At 29.1% G+C, this 20,292-nt stretch overlaps 5 protein-coding genes across 6 annotated transcripts in view; 3 read left to right on the plus strand and 2 right to left on the minus strand.

Annotated features, from left to right (window-relative positions):
* LOC106790777 (BAG domain-containing protein Samui) overlaps positions 1 to 2,813 on the minus strand; it is a 22,211-nt gene extending 19,398 nt beyond the window's left edge. The window contains exon 1 of the mRNA XM_014755929.1: positions 2,561 to 2,813. Coding sequence (XP_014611415.1) covers positions 2,561 to 2,740 — 180 coding nt within the window. The 5' untranslated portion in view covers positions 2,741 to 2,813. The remainder of the gene's footprint in view (positions 1 to 2,560) is intronic.
* Positions 2,814 to 5,211: 2,398 nt separating this feature from the next.
* Positions 5,212 to 8,651, plus strand: LOC106790359 (F-box/LRR-repeat protein 7-like). 2 transcript variants are annotated; one of them, XM_014755184.1, is made up of 8 exons: positions 5,212 to 5,389; positions 5,475 to 5,595; positions 5,696 to 5,787; positions 6,229 to 6,356; positions 6,448 to 6,725; positions 6,847 to 7,367; positions 7,469 to 7,757; positions 7,844 to 8,599. In XM_014755184.1, the coding sequence occupies exons 2-8, from the start codon at positions 5,535 to 5,537 to the stop codon at positions 8,227 to 8,229; spliced, it is 1,755 nt and encodes a 584-aa protein (XP_014610670.1). In that variant the 5' UTR covers positions 5,212 to 5,389; positions 5,475 to 5,534; the 3' UTR covers positions 8,230 to 8,599. The 2 variants fall into 2 exon arrangements, 1 of the variants encoding a protein (XP_014610670.1); XR_001382073.1 differs by having other exon boundaries at positions 5,214 to 5,595; positions 7,844 to 8,289; positions 8,358 to 8,651.
* A 2,464-nt stretch (positions 8,652 to 11,115) lies between these two features.
* LOC106790392 (dual specificity mitogen-activated protein kinase kinase dSOR1) lies at positions 11,116 to 17,660 on the minus strand. The gene is made up of 8 exons (XM_014755227.1): positions 16,870 to 17,660; positions 16,536 to 16,761; positions 16,335 to 16,447; positions 16,137 to 16,248; positions 12,278 to 12,454; positions 11,970 to 12,186; positions 11,706 to 11,872; positions 11,116 to 11,602 (listed from the first exon to the last, which is right to left on the minus strand). Exons 1-8 carry the CDS (start codon positions 16,989 to 16,991, stop codon positions 11,486 to 11,488), a joined length of 1,251 nt encoding a protein of 416 aa, XP_014610713.1. The 5' UTR covers positions 16,992 to 17,660; the 3' UTR covers positions 11,116 to 11,485.
* Positions 12,586 to 16,126, plus strand: LOC106790351 (sodium/potassium-transporting ATPase subunit alpha-like). Its single transcript, XM_014755172.1, has one exon. The coding sequence runs from the start codon at positions 12,654 to 12,656 to the stop codon at positions 15,738 to 15,740; it is 3,087 nt and encodes a 1,028-aa protein (XP_014610658.1). The 5' UTR covers positions 12,586 to 12,653; the 3' UTR covers positions 15,741 to 16,126.
* A 670-nt stretch (positions 17,661 to 18,330) lies between the features above and the next one.
* Positions 18,331 to 19,656, plus strand: LOC106790401 (60S ribosomal protein L17). Its single transcript, XM_014755240.1, has 5 exons — positions 18,331 to 18,406; positions 18,686 to 18,772; positions 18,900 to 19,059; positions 19,180 to 19,350; positions 19,470 to 19,656. The coding sequence occupies exons 2-5, from the start codon at positions 18,692 to 18,694 to the stop codon at positions 19,613 to 19,615; spliced, it is 558 nt and encodes a 185-aa protein (XP_014610726.1). The 5' UTR covers positions 18,331 to 18,406; positions 18,686 to 18,691; the 3' UTR covers positions 19,616 to 19,656.
* The last annotated feature ends 636 nt before the right edge of the window (positions 19,657 to 20,292 follow it).

Genomic DNA, 20,292 nt, shown 5'->3' on the forward strand with positions numbered 1-20,292 from the left:
TGAAATTAATATAATAATATTAAAAAATATCTGTATTTATATAAAATATAAATAAAAATAAAGATCCTATAATACAAACAAATAAAAAAAAAAAAATCCTAACTTGTCTATTCCCTATATAAAAAATATTCTGTGAAAGTAATCGTGAGAAATGATAAGTAAGCTCTTGGAAGGTTTAGGCACCGAAAGAGCAATAAGAGGCATATCATCTCCCCGCAGGCATTTGGCAACAAACAGTTTATTTCTGGGACCCTCACTCGGCACAGGCCGCTTTAGAAAACGCAGCGAAATTGCGATGCTCGCAAGTGGACGACGTACTTTCGAGCCTCGTGGTTGCAATTCCAAAGAGTACCCAACACATTATATTGATCTCATTTTAACCGACCAACAGATGCCTTTTATCCAATTACTAACAGTACAAAAGGGATGATACTACCAAAACTAGAGCTGATTTTTATTATTGTACATTGGCAACACTGTTTATAAGGATTATTGACTTGATTTTATGGTCATTAATAACAAAATAATTTGTTGGTCAAAATTGGATCCACGAAAAGATAAAAATCTGATTATTTTAAAGTCTCCTGTAATACTCTTAATTTATGATCTTCAACAAGCATTGTAACACATTTAACAATAAACACAGAAGATGGCCGCCATTAAACGATTGGAACTGTTTCAAACGTTCCTGTATGTTTCTTATATGCATTTCGCAAAATGTTTGTTCCTAGCAAAGAAAGATAATAGACGATATAGATACCATTTTCTTTATATCAAACTTTCTTACAGTTTCGTTGTTAAAAATTTTTAAAATAAAATGAAATACAAATAAAAATAAATACCGAACTTGATAGTATTTCGTAATAATACAGGGTAAGATCAAAATTCCCTATAGATGATTTGTTATTATATTTATCAATTAATATAATTATACTTTAACACATTTTTTAGAAAGTTTCGATTCCATTCTGTCCATTTTGTAGTTTTATTTATAGTGAATTTCTTCTATTTCATCTTTTCTTATTTTTTTGTTATACACATACACACACGTACAGACCTTCAAAGATAGCAATTTCTCTCTCTTGAGGGGTTGGAAGAACTAAAAGGATATCGATCGATCCTTAACTGATCATTCGCCACACGAAGTGACTACTCCTTTGTTGTAGGAAGTTAGGAGGGTAAAAATACGTTAACAGATGTCTTTTTCCTTCACGAGATAATACAGGATGAATCAAAAGTTTCTATGATATGTTTAATAATTTTGTTACTCATATTATAAACGAACATTTTTATACAGATTAAGTTATATTTTTGTATTATTCAAATTAACTAACAGTTTTCTGAAAAACTTTTGGATATAACTTTATATATGATTATAAGAAAATAATAAAATAGAATGAGACAGAGAAGTTAAGAAAATTCTTCGAAAATTTGTACCGTTAACATGACTGGAATAATTATGTTAATTAAGTTATCATTGATGCAGAACACAAGTTACGAGTTTTACGTGCTCAACTGACGTACTTCCGGTTCTATATATAAATCTAAAATTCATTTTCATTGTTAAACTTTAATATCTTATTCATATTATTCGTCATTAAAAAAATTTTTAACTTACAATTAGTATATTATACGTTCCATTTAAAGCATGAATTAGTTATAAGGAGTTTCACAGATGGTGCGAGATATATATATTTTTAACGTATTTTATTTTTAATATTATATTTATGTAAAATATATACATATATATATATGTATACAATTTTTAATAATTTCTCATTTCTCTTCGTGCATTTAGAATAATACAAAGAGAGTGAGAGACAGAGAGAGAGAGAGAGAGAGAGAAAGAGAAAGACGATTCGCGACAAGAATAAATAGTCGAAGAAACTCCGTAGAAATTGGGACACACTCTATAAATAAAGGAAATTTCGGTCTAACGGAATCTTTTAAAAAAAAAATATATGTCAGACTTCGTATATACACAAGGATATGCTGAAAAGTTGTGAGCCTCAACGAAAAAGAAACTTGTTTTTAAATAAAAAAGCGAGTTTGACGAAAAAGAATGATTTCTATGTTAGGCTCAAAATTTTTCAACCCACTCACGTCTATACACATACATTCAAATCGAAAACGTGAAAAAGTGAACTTGGCACACTGTATGACTGTATTATATGACAAATAATAATTTGATTAGACAGAATTATATGAATTAACACTCGTTGCATATATATGTTATATTATATTAAAAGCACTTAAAAAATAAATTGGCTGAAGTAGAAAGTTTATTATTTCAAATAGAAAAAAAATCAAATAAGAATATCATTGAAAATTCGAAAAGTTCCAAAACAATAATACAAAATTTAAAACATATTGTTCGGTAAAAGGTGTCGTACGTGTTATGAAAATTAAACTGGCTCTGAAGTACAAAGAAACATTGTTAATTCGATACTAGAAAAGAAATAAAATAAGAATATCCAATTTGAATTGAAATGAAATTTGTTAAACGAAAAGTATTAAATGAATGAGACATTGTACCTTATGATAATTATTCTTTTCTTACTTTTGGAAATTCGGGACGCCGGTCGAATGGAAATCTGGACGACTTATTATTAGTTGTAGGCTCGAAAAATGATTTGCTATCCTCATCCAATTGTTGTTGAATCTCTTGAAGAAGTTTGTCCCCCGACTTTCCACGGAATCTTTCACCGAACCTCGGCTTGTCGCGGAAATAAAATGACATTTCCGCGAGTGTGCTCTAATGTGCACAACGACGATGATCACACACACATACACACACGCGCGCGCACACACTTCGATTAATTGTTATATCTTGTTTTTTTAAATACACTTTTCACAAATTTTATGGTGTTTTATTTTTTGGAAATGAGAACAAATTTAATATATATATATATAATGTGTGAATATGTGTATATGTATATTTATATGTATATATGTATATGATTGATTGAATTGTTCTTTTGCTTCAGTACTTATTTTATTACCCAAAACACAACCTCACAGCATGAAGTCTTGCGCGTTACTGAAATCTCGCGCCGATTCATAAGTAGGTTCGATATTAAAACCGATAAGCAGCACATGCGCGCTACGACTCTTCTCTAGCGAAAGAATCGAAAAGTGCTCAATGATTGGTCCATTCTTAACCGAGTACTCCAATCGCAATACTTAACGGGCCAATTTATCGCTGCAAATTCCTTCGCAATTTTCCAATGCTCTCAAAGGTCAGCTTAAGATATCTAAATTTAATCTGGGACTCCTTAGACAATACAACTTTTATCTGCAATTAAATTGGCACAAAGAGGACATATGATAGTTTTTCATTTTAAATGATTAAATAGATCGAAGTGATGATTAAATCAAGCTTTTTTTCAAAATTTCGTGGAATATTTACGCGACTTATATATATTATTATTATTATTATTATTATTATTATCATAAAAGATTATGTAGACAGAATAAAAATTGATCTAAACAATCTATTAATAATTTTGTTCAGATTTATCTGTTCTTATATTAAATAAATGATTTATTAAGTGCTTGGATAAAAATATAAGATTACGGTAGAGATAAATAAAAGAATAATAAAATGAAATATATAACGATGGTAAAGTAAGTAGCATCATGATCAATAGAATGTTTAACCAATCAAAAATTCAGCTATCAGCTAACTTGACCGTAGATACACTAGCCGGGACCCTTAACAGCAGAAAAACATAAATAAGTGTTCTTAATTGCTCATTATTTGCTCAACTTTATTTTATTAAATATTTTTTATTTATCGTTAATTAATTGAAAATAATTGTTACACTTTGAATAATTATTAAATGGCGACGTCATGAGTGGGAGATATGTTATACGCATGCGCAACCACAAATTCAAGGCGCAAGTGCACTTTGAAAAAAAATGAAAGTAAAGTTGGTATACCTGCAGGGGATATATTTAAAGTTGATTTCCAAATTAACAATATATACTATTGATGTAATTTAGTTTTATGAGTATATTGAAATAATGCTTATGATTTTTTACAGCAAAGTGTTTTGAATAAAATCGAAAAAGAAACATTTTATCGTAAAAACTGTAAAAAAATTGTAATCAGTCGTATACTGGAAGTTGATTGTTATCTATTTTTAAATGTAGATCATTTTTATGAAGTAACCTATTCTTCAAAAAACAAGTTATCGAACACTAATTTGCAGGAAATTCCTATAATACTGAATATTCAAAATAAAAAATATTGGCTGACTGGAGTGATTGTATTCCGTCCATCGTCCTTACGGGATAACATCGGACATTTTGTGGCTTATACTCGTACAATCCAAACCAAATGGACTGAATTAGATGATTTGCACCAAACTCCAAACATTTTACGTACTAAACTACCTAACGCTAGAATTTCTTTATTATTATATGTTTTATTATAAAAATTTATTCATTAATTGTAAATAATAAAAATAATGTGACTCAAAAAAAAATAATTGTAAATTATGTTCACAAAATATCCTTTCAATATATTCATAAAACTAAATTACATCAATAGTATATATAGATTCTGCAAATAATAAATAAATTATTTTAAGGATTATAATATTTACACAGTAAGAATAATGTAAAAAGAAAATCGTATATTTAAGTTTTCTTTTTTCACCACTAGTGTCGCTAATATTCCTTTTGTACTGCTCTGAAATAGTAACGTACCAATTATTACTATTACTATTTACTAATAATATTACTATTTACTCATTTTTGTACGATTATTAAATAATTATATATTTAATTTCAATTATTTATACACAACCTAAATGATTAACGATATAGTTTCGTATTATTATTTCTATTTCAAACTGCCGCCTTATTCCCCTTCCATTTTGGTACAAATAGAACACGGGCACCTTCTTATTTTTATATCCCTATACATGAAATAATTAATAAAATGAGCAATTATGGATTTTGATTGAGAATTTAATGAGCAATTAAGAGCACTTATTCATTTTTTTCTGCTGTTAAGAGTCCCGACTAGCGTATCTACGATGCTAACTTGTCCATTAGTTTATTTGTACAATAGCGTCAATAATAAGACCATTATTACTTTCAAAATTTCTTTGCTTTCTATCAAAATTATACGCACTTGCAACAACAATAATATATGTAGTTAAATAATAGATTATGTGTAACTATCTTTATAAGTCATAGGAAGTACGCTCTCAGTTGATAATACAGTTTCATTGATACAAAATCATATAAGAACAAGTATTAGTCTCAGAAAACAAAGACGTTTAATTGTATAAATGAAGGAAAATTGAAGAACACGTTAAAGATAGTGAAATGTAATGTTTAATACTTGAAAGAAATAAACGACTGGATTCAAACGAAAGTGAGATAAATACTTTGATATTACGCCGGTATAACGATTTTCTTTTTCATATTTCATTTACTCCATAATTCTTCTTCAATACAAGGTCACAAATTATCATTGTCCTTTGAGTTAAACTCTGTGAGTTAAACTCTGTGAGTTCAAAATGAATAAAATAGAATTCTTTTGCGAAGCTTTGAAACGAATTCGTGCAGAAACTGAAAATGGTAAAAATTTGGTTTTTATTTGCGTATTGTATATATTTTTACTTTTACACACACACATAATATACATAAGCGTAAGTTTCTTTCAATGTTTTTCTGTAAGGTGCTGATCGAATAACCGAAGAAGGTGTACTGCCAACAACAACAAATGGAACGCCAATACGGAAATTGTTTGTTTGTAATGTAGCACAAAGGGTATGTTTTGTATTCTTTTTTATCGCATGTTTTATCCTTTTGTTTATACTTGTGGTAACAATGGCACGTGGTGGGAGCTACAACACCCTTATTTAAATTTCATTTTATCTTATCTTTCTACAAATTTTTTATCTTCAACCGATATATGCCATTGTATCATGAAATTGAAATTATGATTTAAAAAAAAATTGGATTTGTAAATTATAATCGTTTTTTAAAAGAACAAACTTACTCTTCGGAAACGTAATTTTAATTTCTGTCGTTTTCGAAAGAAAAAAAAATGAAAATTTTCTTTTTTATACAGACAACATTAAAAAAAATCAATTATTTATTTATTTTTTGTTTTATTTTACCTATTATCAAAATAATAATTGAATTTAGTTCAATAAATTTGTAAATATTTTAAGAAAAATTATTCAATACTAATGTAATTTTTTACAGACAACGTTTAAAGATTTGAATGCATTATTTTCTGAATATGGAAAAGTTGAGAGTGTTTATTTGAATACAACAAACAGTAGAAATAATTATGCATTTGTTACATTTAGTACAGTTATGGGTGCAATCAAGTAAGACAAAAGTTTTTTGTCAGCATTGTACAAACTCTTGATGATATGAAAAATAAAATATTCTTCTTTTTTTGTTGGTTTTAATTTATAGAGCTAGAGAAGCCGGAAGCAACAAACGTATTCATTTACATAGTAGAGATTTAAAAGTGATGCCAGCAGATCCTTGGCACCAACCGGATAAAATACAATTTAAAAGTAATAATTCAACAAAGGATTCGAATAAATCTCGTGAGATGTCTTTGATTGAAGGAACTGATCAAAACGCTGTAGAAAATTCTACAATCGCTTCGATCGATGTATTAAATGACGATTGTTTAAAGCACATTTTTCTTTATTTACCAATTATGGATAGAATTGCCATAGAAAGAGGTAAAATAATATTGAATTCCTCTTTTCCAATATATATTTAATTATTATTACTTCGAGAAATTGTGCGATACGTATATATTTTTATATAATTAATTTCATTATATTATAACTTTGTTTTCAGTATGCAAACGTTGGAAGGATGTGTCAAAAAAATCGTGGTATAATGTTAAAAAATTAGATCTTTCTAATCATACGTGGGGAATATTATCACACGATAAAAAAATTAATACATCTGATTTACGCCAAGTATTATTGAGATGCGGTAGATTTGTAACTCAGATTGATTTTCCGTATAAATATCCGACTTTAACGCGAAGTACTTTGTCCATCATTGCCAAATTGTGTCCTAATTTAGAAATAGTTGATTTTAGTGGAATCGAAATGTCTTCTTCCGGAGTAGAATTATTTTCTGATAATTGTACAAATATAAAAAAGCTTACTTTAGCATTTTACACGGCTTCTTCTCCTAATATAATTGATAGAGATTTAACAATATTATTTCATATGTCCAAACGCTTAACGTACGTAAGTCTTCGTGAAATGAGAATATCGGGCAAATGTTTAGAGTTTCTTTCATCGGATACATTAGAAGAACTTGTTTTAATTTCTTGTAATAACATCACTGGACGATATTTTCTCAATGTAAGTTTTTATATAGAAATATTTGTCATATATTTTTCAATGATTTTATATTTACATAAGATAATATACAAATTTAATTTAATTTTATATTATTAATTTAGGCCTTAGAAAACCTGAAGAATTTAAAAAAATTGGTTATAAATAAGAGCTTATTTCTCATCGGTGTTTCACTTGAAGCAATGGCGCAATATTGCACAAATCTTCAACAATTCGAGCTAACAAATGTAGTAGATGTTTGTGAATGTTATTTCGTAAATTCAAATATATTGCCTTTAGCGAAATTTGTTAATCTTGAAATTCTAAAACTTTCAACAAATACTTTTGTAGACGACTTTCTTTTAATTGCTTTGGCCTCATCATGTACAAAACTGACCTATTTAGATATTGAAAGTAAGAGTTCTCTAAAATAATTTAATATGACTATAATAATTTATAGATACAAAAAAGATAATGAAAAATTAATTTTCATTTTTCAGACTGCAATAAAGTTACTGATAGGGGTTTACAAGCTGTGGCAACTTTACCAAAATTAGAAACTTTAATAATTAACAATTTGATCTATATAACAGCTGTAGGTTTAGACAATATGTGTAGCATAAGACGACTAGAATGTAAGTATTGTAATTCGGTACAGGATACAGGCTTAGCTATCCTTATTCATGCATCGCCTAACTTGGAATTACTCGATCTCACTGGTTGCAACGGTATAACCAATGACACTATTAACGTAGCTGAATATGTTACTAGTCGTAGATCCAATAATATCGTTTTAAAGATGTACATTGGTGAAACAAGCGTGACGCGTCATAATCATACATCTCCTAATTTGATGTTACTTCGTATAAAAACAACAGATTGCTAGTCCTAATTGGAAATGTTTCTAAGTTACTGCCAGTTGATGCCTCGTTATCGTTAGCCTAAGGTAGGCTATTTCAACCCATTAATCAATATCACGTAATACCAATGAATAGCTTCAAAATTTTCTGATAGGCTCCAATGTTCAACAAGATCTGATTAATCTCCTATTACATTCCTCCATTAAAATCATCAAGCGCCAGACTACACAACAAAAATTGGAACAACAACAAAATGAAAAGGAAAAACTGGCCGTTCAATGCCAATAAATTGAACAACTTTGATTACTAATTTATATACATTTATAGTATTTGTACAAGCATTTAAAAAGAAAAACGAAAAACAAACAAAAATTATTTGTTACTTACAATTAAACATCATTATTGTGTAATATCTATTAAAAGAAAAGTGAATAAAAAAGTTATTTAATTGCAAAAGTTATTTGATTAAATCAAAATTAATTCCAATATAAATATATTATAATATAAATCAAATAAAAATAAAACTCTTTTACCAATACTTTAGAATTTCATTACATATAATTCAAATGCATATGGTAGAGGATAAATTTATTATTTATCGCTACCTTTTCTATACATATATTTATTTTTTCTTTAGTATGATTATAACATTTAGATAATGAATATAACTGCAATTATCCACATCTTTTTGCAACAAATAATTTGCACATATAATAATAATAATAATAATAATAATACGATTCATAATAAAAGATCCTATTTCTTCGGCACCTTCAAACTAATATCACTAAATTTTCTATCAACATATGTTACATCTTGCAGCTTGACATTTTAACAGTCAAATGATATTTGTTCTTATATTACTTTCTATTTTTTAAATCTTTTTTTCTTTTAAATAATAATAATTATTATTTTTATTAATAAACATATGCCACGCGTTAAGCAGCATCACATCATTATCATTATAATTATTATTAATTATTATTATATATATATATATATATAATAATAATATTAAGAAACATCTGTGTTTTGGGGGATTTCGCGTCTTACGCTATTATGCATGCCAACGAGGAGTATGTTCATCATGTTTTATAAACATTCTTATTGTAGTACACTCCGATTTATTTTAAGCCAAATCGGAACAGGCTGACACTGCCTATACCTGCAGTTACATTTATGAAAGTCGTCTTTCAGACAAGCAAGAAGAGATTATTAAAAAGACGATTGTTTTTGTAATAGCATTACATACATTATCTCGTATATCAATATAGATTAAGTATGTATGCGTTTCTATATGTAACAGAGACCGATGGCTTTTGGTTTCAACTTATACTGCGCGATTTCTTTCTTTCTTTCTTATTCTCTCTTCCACTCTCTCTCTCTTTCTCTTATACATATTTTTTTACTTATATATATATATATATATATATAGTATATAAAATTTAAGGATCCGATGACAATACACTATTAACCGTATAATATTCATAAAAGACGACATATATGCGCCAGTAATTAAGACAGTGGACCAATTTTTTGTCTATCATTTAACTTACAATTAGTTAACTTTCATAATTACCAGCACACAATATATATTTGTATATATATATGGTTTGAAATATAACATACAGGATACTATTTGACAATAATAACGATACTAATATTTAAAACTGTTTAAATGTCCATGAATATAAAACTAATCGTTAAGCGACAAAAATAGTTTATTAAATCTAATTTATTTAAATTACGTAGGAAAAACTTGATGCATAATTATACGGCAAATGCAGTTATAAGTTATGTATGTATATATATATGTATATTTCGTGTGAACACATGGACATATTTTAAGATCACACTAAGGACTTGTATTTTTTTTTTTCTTTTTTGACATTTTATATACGAGGCCACCTTTATTTATATTACGAGATTTCCATCTTGCCGCGCGTCTTAATAATTAGTAGAATCAATCACATACACGAGAAAGAAAATGATTTATATTATTTGATATATATTAACCTGGAGTATATAAATTATTTATCTCGTTTGGAAGGCTTTTTGTCTTTCTTTCTTTCAAAATTGATCATTCTGATAATGTCTACAATAAGAGTATATAGTATATATAGGGTATCTTGTAACCAGTGGTACAAGCGAGCACACGCGTGCTCAATTCCACACGTACTCCATAAATTTTTAAGCTTATTTGTTTTTTTAAAACAAAGAAATATGAACAAATTTTATTCTACATTTTCAACTTAGTTTTTCATGTAGAATCATCTCCTACTTGCCCGTACCACCAATTATAGGACATCCTGTATATGTACTCTAATCTCTTAGTCTCGTTCCATATATATATTTGATATAAAAGAATCCTATGAAATTGTAATGAATGGCGGAACAAAGTCTTTTCACTAGTGTATTTGTGTATGTACGTGTGTGTATGTGTGTGAATGTGTATATATAAATAACATTCTAAGGATGTCAGGTACAAATTTTCTATGCATAACTTGACCTAACTAATATTCGTCAAATGATTTCTTTCATATACCTGATATCCATATATTCAAATATCCTAATATCATCATCACAGGGAACACATCGTATATTGATCATTGTATTCATTTGAAACTTATACCGTATTTAACTGTTTACATGTATATCTTACATACTTTTCAAAAATAATAATAATAATAAGAATAATCCTAAACTTATAGATGAAAATTGATTTCATTCGAAAATATATAAAAGAGCAGTGGCGTTTAAATGGCATAAAATATTTTCGATATAATAATGATTATTAATTAATAAGTTATCTTCTCTCTCTATATATTATATACCAACTATACATACATATGCAAACAGATATAGTCTTACATTTAAACCATATAATTTTTTTTTCTTTTCTTTTCTTTTCCACACTTGAATCATCGACTCGTTAATATCTTTCCTACATTAATTAATGGTGATTTTTAACATGGACTTATCATATGGATTGTTGAGTATTCTATAGTCAAAGTTTATACTTTATTCTTAATTATAGTAACTTGCTTGCCTCTTCTAAATCTTATTCATCATTCGATTGTTTTTTTTTTTAAACAACGAGGAATAAGATTATATCAGGGAAAAAAACATAAAAAATGGAGTTATAATATTAATGATCATAAAATTAATCAAAAGAAAAAGAAACGCCACTGTCTAATATAATCGAACGAAAAGAAAATAATAACTGACTTATGAGTACTGAACGCGTATATAAGTAGTCAAGTATGTAAGAGTTACATTTATTCAGGATTGTACGTTCGCTAAACGAGTTGGAGTAGTCGGTTGAAGATCCATTGTACGGCATACCCAGCCAGCAATATCAACATTCTCCGACTCAGCTGTTTTTATCCATTCGTGATTCTACAAAATGTGTGTTAGTATATATATTATATTATAATATAGTAGAAAACAATATCACAGAAATATAATTTTTAAATTTATTTTGAAATATCTTTTTTGATACCATTAATGTCTTTAAGTCTGCTCTTTCAGATGGATTTTTCTTCAAACAACGATCAACAAAATCTGTGAATGTGTCACTGAAAAAGCCAACCGGCAATTTTGGTGGTGGTTCATTAACAATGTAATCTAATAATTCAAATATAGCCATGGGTCTTGGGCTACCAGCACCTATAGATCATAAATAATAATAATAATATTATTATTATCATTATGCTATATATACAATAAGTAATTTAATTATACTATTAATAATTTGAACACCAACTATGTCCTGGTGATTGTTGAGTTGGTGTAGGCTCGCTATTTGTTGCTGCAGTCTCCATTGAAGGTTGACTTCCAGCTTGTGTGCTAAATATCGATGCCAATGTTTTTTCATCGGGAGGTGGAATGGGATACATACCAATAGCCATTTCAACAAGAGACAATCCTAACGACCAAATATCACTTTGTACGGAATAATGGGTACCTTGTAATCTTTCTGGCTGTAAATGTGAACATATAATTAGCATATAATATCTTCTTCAGATTTGTGGTTAGAAACATAGACATGTATTTGTGATAAATAATATTTACCGACATATAACTTCTGGTACCAACGAATGAATTAGCCATGGAATCTATCAACTGACCGGAGACACCAAAATCACATATCTTGATCTCTCCTGCGCTATTTACAAGAATATTGCTTGGTTTAACATCGCGATGCATGATAGCATGCTTGTCACGCAAATAACTTAGACCTTTCAACACCTAGGAACAAAAAATAATATTAGATTTTTTTAGATATACCCTATAGAATTAAAAAAGAAAAGAAAAGAATATGAAAAAAAAGAAGAGCAATATAAACATGATTGAAGTTAGTTGAGCTGTAAATATAGTACCACAACGAAATAAGTAAACCTTAATTATTATTATTCAAAATATTGTTTTAAGAAATTATCGAAACAAGATGCCTGAGATGCAAACAATGTCAATGAAAAATCTTCGGCCAAAATTGAGCTATAACATTTCTTCTTTATACATTGCAAAGAAGAAATTAACTGAAGCTGACTTTGAAGAACTTCTTCAGGAATTAGATACCACGGATCACATAATTCCGTTGGAAGATTTATACATGAAATTAAATACAAATCCAGTTAATGGTCTAACAGAGAAAGAGGCTCAACAATTACTTCTTAAATATGGACAGAACACGTTATCTCCTCCTAAGCAAACACCCGAATACATTAAATTTTTGCTGTCTATGTTCACTGGTTTTGCAGCATTATTGTGGGGTTGCGCTGCTCTATGTTTCTTACTAGTCTTAATCTGTTATTTATTTAAAGAAGAACAAAGTGGAATAGAATGGTTGGGGCTGATAATTGTTATAATATGTCTCATATCTGGAATATTTGCTTACATACAGGAAAGTAAGAATACAAAAGTTATGGACTCTTTTGCAAAAATGGTACCTACTTTTGCAACAGTAATAAGAGATGGCAAAAAAATGCGTCTTGGTACCGAAGGATTAGTGCTTGGCGATTTGGTAGAGATCAGACTTGGAGATAAGATACCTGCTGACATAAGGATAATTAAATGTAACGGGTTGAGAGTTGAAAACTCGAGCATCACTGGTGAAAGTGAACCGGTTACTCGTACGGACTATCCAACAGATCTAAATCCTTTGGAATCTTCAAATGTTGCTTTTTTCTCTTCATTTGCTGTTGCTGGAGATGGGATAGGTGTAGTTATTGCCACAGGAGATGACACAATGATCGGAAGATTAGCAGGATTAACGTCACATTTAGAAAAAGTTGAAACACCGATTGCTAAAGAGATTAAACATTTTGTTCACATTATCACAGTGGTTGCTATCATTTTTGGTTTACTTTTTTTTGGAATTTCTCTCATGTTAGAACCAAACATAATTAAAGCTTTCACGTATCTACTCGGTATTGTTATAGCCAATGTGCCAGAAGTCTTGCTAATAACGGTAACTACATGTTTAACCTTGACTGCCACAAAAATGGCTAATAAAAATTGTCTGGTAAAAAATCTGGAAGGAGTAGAGACTCTTGGATCTACTTCAACTATCTGTTCTGATAAGACAGGAACTCTTACTCAGAATAGGATGTCAGTGTCGCATTTATGGTTTGGATATAATATATTTACTTTCTCACCGATAGAAAAAATTGGTGCAGAAAAAGATATATTGTTGGAAAAACCTGCTTTTAATTATGTCTTGAGAGATGCCACTCTTTGCTTACGAGCTCAATTTACCGCAGAAAGTACACTTTTGGTACCAATAGAGCAACGTGATGTTATAGGTGATGCTTCAGAAACTGGCATACTTCGTTTCTGTGAGCATATACATTTTACAGATGCATTTCGTGAAAAATATCCAAAGGTTGCTGAAATTCCTTTCAATTCTACTCTCAAGTATCAATTGTCCATACACCATGATGTTGATTCATACATACTGATTATGAAAGGTGCTCCAGAAATAATCTTGGATTATTGCACCTCAATACTAACTATGGAGGGTCAAACAAAAAACATAGAAATAACTGATTTACAATCAGTAAAACGTGCCTGCACAGAATTAGGATATCTAGGTGAACGAGTATTAGCCTATTGCGATCTTCAGTTACCTGGAACAAAATATGATTCTAATTACGTATTTAACACAGATTCTCCTGATAAATATAACTTTCCAACTAAAGATTACAGATTTGTTGGTCTAATTGGTTTGATAGATCCACCTAGACCTGGCGTACCAGAAGCAGTTCAAAAATGTCGTACAGCTGGCATAAAAGTGATCATGATAACTGGTGATCATCCAGTAACAGCAATGGCTATTGCTAGAAAAGTTGGTATTATAAGTGAAGGACATGAAACTAAATACGAAATAACTTTGCTGCATGATAACCAACCATCTTTCACTGCAATACCTGATATTATAACAGATGCTATAATCATAACAGGCACAGAATTAAGAAGTATGAGCGTCGATGATCTGGATAATACTATTAGCAATTACGAGGAGATTGTGTTCGCTCGTACCTCACCACAACAGAAATTGATGATAGTAGAAAGTTGTCAAAGATTAGGAGAAATTGTAGCTGTTACTGGGGATGGCGTAAATGATGCACCTGCCTTAAGAAAAGCTGATATAGGAGTGGCAATGGGAATCACTGGTTCAGATGTAGCTAAAAATGCTGCAGATATGATACTGATGGATGATAACTTTGCGTCCATCGTTACGGGAATAGAAGAAGGTAGACTGATATTTGATAATCTAAAAAAATCCATTGCTTATACATTAACATCTAGTGTACCCGAAATGTTGCCAATGTTAGCCAGTCTTATATTTGCAATTCCTTTACCATTTATTATTGAAATGGTACTCCTTGTTGATGTTGGAACCGATTTAATTCCTGCTATTTCATTAGCCTACGAAAAGGCAGAATCAGATATTATGCAACGAGCACCGAGAAATCCTCAATACGATAGACTAGTTAACAAACGTTTAATATCTGTTACTTATGGTCAAATTGGAATGACTCAAGCTGCAGCAGCTTTCTATACTTATTTTATGGTTTTAATGTTGAATGGTTTCTTGCCATATCAATTATTAGGATTAAGATATGATTGGGAAAACAAAGCTATTAATGATCTTGAAGATTCTTATGGACAAACATGGACTTACAAGGCTAGAATGGATTTACTTAACGAAGCACGCACAGGATATTTTCTTTCTATCGTTATAACACAAATGGTAGATTTAGTGATGTGTAAAACAAGACGTAATTCTATTTTTCAACAAGGAATGGACAATTGGTTTTTAAACTTCTCTTTTGTATTCGAAATTATTATAACAGGAATGCTTTTATATATACCAGGAACAGAAAAAATATTTAAGACTATGCCTTTAGATATTTATTGGTATTGGCCTTCTCTACCTCTCGCCCTATTTCTTTGGGTCTATGACGAGCTTAGAAGACTTTGTATTCGTTTGTTTCCAGGAGGCATTATCGAACGGGAAACGTATTATTAATTTTTTACTTACAATTAGAAGAATTAATTTGTATGTAGTTTATTTCAGTAAATTCGTTTAAGTTATAGTTATTTAAGCATATTATTATAATGATATTTGTGTCGGATTATTAATTGTAACTTTTCCAAAATTAATAATGATTATATTAATGCCATATAAACTAATATATTTGGATATTAACCCACTTGCATCCAAACGCGGATATATCCGCGAGCTGCGACTGTCTGCTATCACCGAGCACGAATTATTCCGCATAAGAAACATTTGTTTTTCTATATGTGAGAATTTGATCGGTGATACGAGTCAGTCGACAGTTGAACATCGCTGATGATTGAACAAGAAAGCTAAAGTAGACGCATGATGCAAATGGGTTAATAACATTAAAATATTACTTACAGCAGATGTAATAGTGCCTAGAATAGGTTCTGGAATTCTCCCAGCTTTTTTTAATATCAGATCTAACGATCCTCCATCCATGTATTCCATGCATATACTAATCTCACCATCACTGTAAACAATTATAATATAGAAGATATAATTATTTTGAGAGATAAACAAAGATTTTAAGTAATATATTTTAATGCATATACAAACCTATAAAAAGCACCATAGAATCCCACTATGTGAGCAAAATTACATTCATGTAATACTTTTAATTCCCTTATGATTTGCTTTTTAATAGCTGGTTTTACTTCTAAATGAATCAACTGAAAAAATAATATAAATTTAACGGTTAAACATATTATAATATTTTTCTATAAATTGAATACATATGAACTTTCAAAACAATTATACCTTTCTTGCCATAATAAGACCGTATTTTTTATGTCTAACTTTCATGACGACACCACCATTTCCAGCACCTAGTTCGCCAAGTTTTTCAAAATCATCATCGCATAATTCTCCTACTTTCTCTTTTTGTCCTAAGAAACTTTCTAATCTCTTTCTTTGTTCTTCGTCCATCTCTAATTCTTCTAATCTTTCTTGAATTGCATCGATACTCATTTTGCCCATTACACCACTAATCAGAAAATAAAGAATATAAGAACAATCTAATAGAATACTAAGTTACATTATAAAAGACAATGGATAATGAATTATTAAAATAAAATTTAAGGATTAAACTTACTCCGGCATAACGGGTGGTTCTGAATATGTAGGCAGTGGTGGAACTGGCGGTGATGGAGACACAGCTGGAACTGGTTCAATCGAGCCAGGTGGTAATGTCAAATTTAATTTGTTTTTTGACATTTGTTATGCAAAGTATCGACAACGTAACAAATTAATTGTCAGTTATATATAAAATATATACAAGTATAATAAGCGTATGGATTTATAAAAAAAATATATGTATTTAACTTTCCCACCGATAATTATCTAAAGATATTATTTCATTTATGTATACAATATACAAGTATATAAATATTTCTCACACAATTGTAAGTTCAATGCACAAGGAAATCGTCTTTCTATTCCTTTCTTTTCAATAGTTTTATCTCTTTCTTTTTCTTCACTTCTGTTATTTCCAGTTTTTTTTCTTAATGATTTATACAATTTGATAAAACTTTGTTAACAACACTTACATCCTTTCTAAGTTATTACAAAAGTTGCATTTAAATATTCGACTGATAATTGTTATTTCAATTGATCTGTCAATCTTCGAATTTCAATCATTCGACAAGAGTTAGATCTATTAGAAATGTAATATCTTATCTTCTCTTGTTAGTTTATAATTTTAATTTTATTTTCTTTTTTTAAATCCAACGCGAAATACAACTAATGAATAAAACAAATGTTCCTGATTTACATTATATTTTTAAATATTTTCTTCAAAGAAATACAGGTTAACCGACTCTTTCCAGGAGCCGCGAAGTAACATTGAACGATAGTCCACGCACACAGTTTAGATAGAACGAAAATCATAGACTATACTTGAACAGTCTATAGTTCGATAAGTGTGATATCATATATTATTTATCTTGTGCGTATAAGAATGAATTTTATATATACATATATATATAGAGAGAGAGATAGAGAGAGAGAGAAAGAAAAAAATATTCTTATCAATTATATCTAAGTTTTCTTTTACTAAACAGTGTGGAAATAAAAAAAAACAAAATTGCAATAATTTTTTTTAACAGAATTCGTGATCACGAATTGTACCCTCAGGAGCGTATCTATCGTTCAACAAAACTTCGATTTTATCTAAAGAACTACAAAAAATGTCTCGTTTTATTCATTAAAGGTACTTTTATATTATTTTTAATTAAATTTTACTTACACAAATATATTATATGTGCTGAGATATTTGAATAATGTAATTTTTATTTTGAAGGTTCGACCAAACGTTTGAGTCATGACATTTGATCATTTTCATCGATGAAAAGAAAGGATTGAAATATTTATCGACAGATACGAAGACTAGAAATGTATGATAAAATTTTGATTGATTAATTAGACGTCATGTATTTGTTATAACTTTTTTTTTTTAACCTCATATAAACGTGATAAATAGTTGTAATAAAGAAAAAAGTTGATATTGTAAAGTTTTGTTCTCGTTGGATTATTCGAAATAAAGTATTAGTAAGTTGGTAGCACTGTTCGTAAAGGAAGTCGGACAGTGATCGTTTCGAGACATCCTTTTCTATAGAACCGTGTTAAAGAAGGTATGTTCGGAATATGTAAAATTGATTGAATCCGTTTACATCTATCGTTTTATCCTATCATCGATTAAACAATTATTAATCTATTATGTTTATAAAACCTAATTAGATATTTTGTTTGCAATATATATTTCGTGTTTTCGTGTAAAATAGAGAAATATTTGTAGTTATATACGCATGCCGCGATTGTCTACACTGCGACACCTATCTTATGATGAACATGAAATATGTCGATTAAGTATTGTTAATAATTTTTATTAATTATTTGTGGTTTGTTTTCAGAACAAAATGGGTCGTTATTCTTACGAACCATTAAATGCTACGAAATCGTGCAAGGCACGAGGTTCTAACCTTCGTGTACACTTCAAGGTAAATATCATTTTGTTGTATCTTGTGAACATAACTTATCAATGTTGTGTTGCATATTAATACATGTTAGTATATAAAAGCAGTTGTAGTAATATAATTTTAATTGACAGTGTTGTGTTTATTACAGAACACTCATGAAACAGCACGAGCTATTAAAAATATGGCTCTCCGTAGAGCTCAAAAATATTTGAAGAATGTTATCGAACATAAAGAGTGTGTTCCTTTCCGAAGGTTCAATGGTGGAGTAGGTCGATGTGCTCAAGCTAAACAATTTGGCACAACTCAAGGTAGATTTTGAAGGATAATAGAACAACGTTAAATATTTCTGGAACATTGCACTTACAAAAAATGTAATGTATTATGAAGGATCATTAAATCTCATTTAATTGAGGTGTCTATCCTTTTAGGACGTTGGCCCAAGAAATCAGCAGAGTTCTTACTTCAACTTTTAAAGAATGCTGAAAGCAATGCTGATTATAGAGGATTGGATGTGGAACGTCTTGTCATCGATCACATTCAGGTTAATCATGCACCATGTCTACGCAGGAGAACTTATCGTGCTCATGGTCGTATTAATCGTAAGTATTTCTTCATGTTTTTTCTATTTTTTTAAATGATTTATTTTTATTTACAATAAAATAATATTCATTGTATTTATTATTATATAATATTGTATCCATGTAATTATTTTTTATAGCGTATATGAGCTCGCCATCCCATATAGAAGTCATATTGACTGAAAAGGAGGATATTGTTTCGAAAGCAACAGAAGAGGAACCTTCGAAGAAAAAATTGAGCAAGAAGAAGCTTGCTAGACAGAAAGAAAAAATGATGAGGGAGTAATTTTTATTCATTATTATCCATTAAAAGACTATACAAAAAATGAAGACTACTTTCTTCTCTATTATCTATTTCCTATCTTCTCTATTATTTATTTCCTTCAAATCCATCATTGATATGATTGATGATAATAAAAGGTGGTCTAAGTCATTTAAGCTATCGAAAGACATATTTTGTCTTATTATACATAAAATGTTTAATTTACATGTAAGAATTATTTTTTTCAAGAACACAGATATACTTACTTTTTCTATTTGTCGTAATAGAGAAAAATAATTTTTTAATAATTCGCTAATATATTTAATAAATATACGACATCACTTTCATAATCATCAGTTTAATTAATAAATATTTCATAGTTATTCTATTTCTTACTGATGTAAGAATAAAGAATTTTTACATTTTTATATTGTTAAAAACTCTGAAATAAATTTTTGGATTGAATGATATTTTAAATACGTTCAACTATTTTATTCTTTTTTAAATAATTGAATACTTACTGTCTATAAGTTAAAGTACAGAGTCGTACGAACAGAGTTATATACACATTGATTTTTATGAATACATAAAATTATTGCTTTATTCAACATTAAACTTTTTCTTTGTGTTGTTGATATATTTTTTTCAACTTTTTTATTTAAATTTACATTTTATTATTCATTTTCTTATGACTGTGATGT

Source organism: Polistes canadensis, unplaced genomic scaffold (assembly GCF_001313835.1).
Source record: "Polistes canadensis isolate GaletaPanama2010 unplaced genomic scaffold, ASM131383v1 scaffold_7, whole genome shotgun sequence".
NCBI classification, from domain to species: Eukaryota; Metazoa; Arthropoda; class Insecta; order Hymenoptera; family Vespidae; genus Polistes; species Polistes canadensis.